The 346-nt window shown below is 37.0% G+C and overlaps 1 protein-coding gene across 1 annotated transcript in view; it reads left to right on the top strand.

The window, feature by feature from the left end:
* Positions 1–346, top strand: part of EPB41L4A (erythrocyte membrane protein band 4.1 like 4A) — a 146,576-nt gene that overhangs the window by 84,847 nt on the left and 61,383 nt on the right. Inside the window, 1 exon segment of the mRNA XM_010007238.1 lies at positions 331–345. Coding sequence (XP_010005540.1) covers positions 331–345 — 15 coding nt within the window.

The raw sequence follows: 346 nt of genomic DNA, 5'->3' as shown, positions 1-346 counted from the left end.
TAGTTATTGGAAAATAAATTATTTTGCACATTCAAGCCTAAAATGAGTGTCTGCAGTGTATTTGGGACAGCAGGGAAAAGTAGGCATATGTTGTATCTATGATACCATACATGTCTGGTAGAATCTTACAGCAGAGAGTTTACTGAAAGTTTGTACCTTCTGTCCAGACTTACTTGTAGTGGGCAGAAGTAAAATGCTAAAAGGATAATGACAGTCTAAACAAATGGTGGGAAGGGTTGCATACCTGTCGAACAAACTGTATTTGTTAGTATCATCTATTTCAATATGTTGACAGGAAGTGCAAGTTCTTACACAGAATTTTGTTTACAGGGGTCAAGTTCCTGCT

This window comes from Chaetura pelagica, unplaced genomic scaffold (genome assembly GCF_000747805.2).
Source record: "Chaetura pelagica isolate M959 unplaced genomic scaffold, ChaPel_1.0 scaffold40, whole genome shotgun sequence".
Classification (NCBI taxonomy): Eukaryota; Metazoa; Chordata; class Aves; order Apodiformes; family Apodidae; genus Chaetura; species Chaetura pelagica.
Note: the sequence above shows the minus strand (reverse complement) of the source record. Positions and strands in the feature narration are given on the sequence as shown.